General features: G+C 25.3%; 1 protein-coding gene across 2 annotated transcripts; it reads right to left on the bottom strand.

Annotated features, from left to right (window-relative positions):
• Nucleotides 1–481: 481 nt before the first annotated feature.
• Nucleotides 482–1,845, bottom strand: LOC132611337 (uncharacterized). Of its 2 annotated transcripts, none has more exons than XR_009571550.1 (3): nucleotides 1,563–1,845; nucleotides 1,231–1,289; nucleotides 482–810 (listed from the first exon to the last, which is right to left on the bottom strand). XR_009571550.1 is itself a non-coding variant. In XM_060325769.1 (3 exons), the coding sequence occupies exons 1-3, from the start codon at nucleotides 1,792–1,794 to the stop codon at nucleotides 780–782; spliced, it is 303 nt and encodes a 100-aa protein (XP_060181752.1). In that variant the 5' UTR covers nucleotides 1,795–1,842; the 3' UTR covers nucleotides 482–779. The 2 variants fall into 2 exon arrangements, 1 of the variants encoding a protein (XP_060181752.1); XM_060325769.1 differs by having other exon boundaries at nucleotides 1,231–1,270; nucleotides 1,563–1,842.
• Between the last annotated feature and the right edge of the window lie 1,757 nt (nucleotides 1,846–3,602).

Below are 3,602 nucleotides of genomic sequence, written 5' to 3'. Positions count from 1 at the left end.
GCTACAATATTTCTTTCCGTAGCATCCGTAGCAATATGTAGCGTAGCTAAAAGTTAGCTACAAACTTTACATGATCCGTGGCTAGGGACTAATACTTATTGCTACGAATTCTTTTGTGTTGTAGCTGTGACGGTAAAATGTTCTTGCCACGAAAAATATATTTATAGCAAATAATTTTATTCATTTGCCACGACAAATAAAACTTGTAGCAATCTTTATATTGTAGCTACAACGTTTTTTTGGTAGCAAAAAGTTTAATTTATTTGCCACAAAAATACAAATTTGGTGACTATTTTTATAGTTCAATCTCGTGGCAACAAAATTACATTTAGCTACGAGTTTAAAAATCTATAGCCATGAATTAAATTATTTGCTACAAATAGTTTTGTACATAACTAACAATGGATTCTTTTAGCTATAAAATATATAAAATTATAGCTAAAAGTTTTCTTCGTTTGCTACGAGAAGTGAAATGTGTAACCTTGTTTTTGGCAATTATATATACAATTAGCTTGAATTCTAAAATTTCATCGCTACATATTGAAAAGTATGCCACAAAGCATTGTTAATCAGAATAATTCTTCTATAAGAAACAAAAATTTTGGATTCCAAAATAGGTCTCAAGTTACACGTTGTTACATATCTAAATTTCAAGCATTCACTATATACAATTCATCTATGCCACCGATTACAATAGCATTATCTTGCTTGAGACTCGAACCTGCACGATCTTCTGATTTCTCTCCTCCTACATAACCTCTAATTGTATCTTAATTTGATCAATATCCGCTCCAGTTTGTCATTGCTGCTCTAGTAATTTCATAAATTTGCTTGTTAATTTTGATAAAGCAAAAACATCAGAAATATAACGAATGGCTATATAAATATATCTAACAGTTGATCATATATTATGAGAAATTTATCGATTAAATTCTCATGAAAAATCTTTACATATCTTCATAAAGAAACTCTAAGAAATCTTAAAAGGGATATCAAAACTCCAATTATTTCATATACATTTCATTCTTTTACACTAAGAGTTTCTTCTAACAAAACCTCAATTAAGAAAGAAGCATATTTCTACATTATTGTTTCATGAATGATTTATAGATGGATAAAGTGAAACATAAATATATTAACATGAGCAACAACATCCCTAAGAAATAGCAAGTGAGTTCATTCAACTCAACAAACTACAAATATTAAGTAGGAAAATCAATAACCACCAACCTTAAAAAAAGAGCAAGATTAATTCCATCAAAAGCATCTCCTGAATCACATATCAAAAGCTTCAATCAAAAATGAATAAAATATTATTAATATACCAAAGCTAACAAATGAACATAAAGATTCAAACTTTTTCTCTTTAACTAAGAAGAGGAATAAAAATGCTTCTACTGAGTCCAACATAAGTTACAAATGGAAGTTGAAGTGTACCTTAAAAACAATAAAGAGGAACGAAAAAAAGTAACCAAAAAATATAGTGACAAAGAGTGAAATCCGCAAGAAAAAGAATGAGATTCAAATACAAAAAAAAAAAGTGCTCGAAATTTATAACAGACCAGCTATGAAGATCTTGTTGATGTAGATGTAATACAAGAAGAACCATCCCTTAAAATATATACAACATTTTTGCCCTTCCATTGTGTAATTAAAAAAATCGATTAGCCATCTCCATTGCATAATACCAAAGAACCCCTTATAATCTTTTGATATGGAGTAATAAAGATTTGTGTTTGGTGGAATTGGCAAAAAGAGGAAGGAAATGTGGAGGGCTGTGGCGGCTGGAGGCATTAGGACTAGGTTTTGGCATTTTTGACTAGTCAATTTCCGTTCATTACTTGTTTTGTACTATATAACTTCTACTTGTTTTTTTACTTCTTTATTATATGCAAACACTATAATGTAAATAAATATAAGTAACAAACAATGACAATTAAGTACTTTTACCTATTAAAAAATAAAAAGAATCATAAATATATAACTACATTAAATAGGACGCCACAAATAAATTATTTGTATGCAAAAAAACATATTTGTCAAGTATCATGTCACCTAATGTACAAAATAGTATTAAGAAATTCTTAAGATAATCAACATTAAATATTAATCTGCTAAATTTATCTATATATTTTATTTAAGCTATAATTAAAACTCACATGTACACTTTTTTTGTATTGAATTATGACATAAGTCATATGCTCCTATTTTAATTACATCAAATTATTAATTTTAATGTTCAATTAGATTTACGATAATTATTAAATTATTAATACTGTAATAAGATCATAAAGTCAATAATGTATATGCTTATTTAATTTAATATAGTTAGCGACCAATAAATAAATACAAGAACATAATTATTTAAATCTAATCTAGTTAAACATCAAAATTAACAAAATATTAGTATTAGATATTTATTTGAATTGTATTTGAAAATTACAAGTAATTCTTCATTTAATACGCGTTATTATTAGCTAAGTTAGTATTGTTATGCACTCTTATATCAATCATATTTTTATTGAAATTTTAAAATATAAATCTTGACAATTTGGGAATTATAAAATGTCCAAATATAGACACGAAAGAGACAAGACCCCCATTTTGTATACGAATCAAATTAAACTTTTAGTTTTTTGATTTAGTAGATAGTTCTCACATTTAACACTTTTTTTGTATTGAATTATGATATTGTTAGTTCTGTCATATATAACGCATAGTCTCTTATTTTAATTACATCTGATTATGAATTTTTAATGTTCAATTAGATTTATGATAATCATTGAGTTATTTATATTGCAATACGGTCATAAAATCAATAATGTATATGCAATTATTGAATTTAATACAATTGATCAATGTAGTGCGCAGTCGCACGCACACATATTTATTATATTGAAACTTACAAATAATACTTTATTAAATATAAAAAAGTATTATATAATAGTTAGTATTGATGTACAACCATTTGTATATCAACCATATGCTTAATTTTATTTAATAGTATCAGAATTACTGAAGTGTTACAAAGATAATTCAATAGTCGCAAGAGAGGTACGACCTGATCTTGTACAAATCATGTTAAGTTCTCAATTGTTAGTTTATGGACAACGAATTTTATGATAATTAATAGACTATTAAATTAGTAGTATACCATTTTTTTTATTTTCCAGATTAAATTAGTAAAGGACTTTTCATTTAATATAGTTGTTTAAATTCTATGTAATTAGTTACTTACATTATTAATTGGTTATAAATCATTGTTATTTTCATTATTATTAAAACTAATAGATAATACTTATTTAATAAGGATTATTATATAATCACTTTTTGTTAATGGACTTAAATATCAACCATATTAATTTTTTAATTGTTAGTGTAAATAGATATAAGAAAAACATTATTCTTAAATGTTACATAATTAGAAAAATATAGCCTATACATAATTATTAAAATAATATTATTAACAATGAGATTTCATTTTAAATATTAGTGCCAAATCAGCGATAGATTTCATAACTAAAGTATATTTTGCTTTAAAACTATTTTCGTCTTAAATAATCTTGTTAATTTGTTATATGTTCCTATTTCAATTATATTAA

The sequence above is a fragment of the Lycium barbarum genome, chromosome 9 (genome assembly GCF_019175385.1).
Source record: "Lycium barbarum isolate Lr01 chromosome 9, ASM1917538v2, whole genome shotgun sequence".
NCBI classification, from domain to species: Eukaryota; Viridiplantae; Streptophyta; class Magnoliopsida; order Solanales; family Solanaceae; genus Lycium; species Lycium barbarum.
Note: the sequence above shows the minus strand (reverse complement) of the source record. Positions and strands in the feature narration are given on the sequence as shown.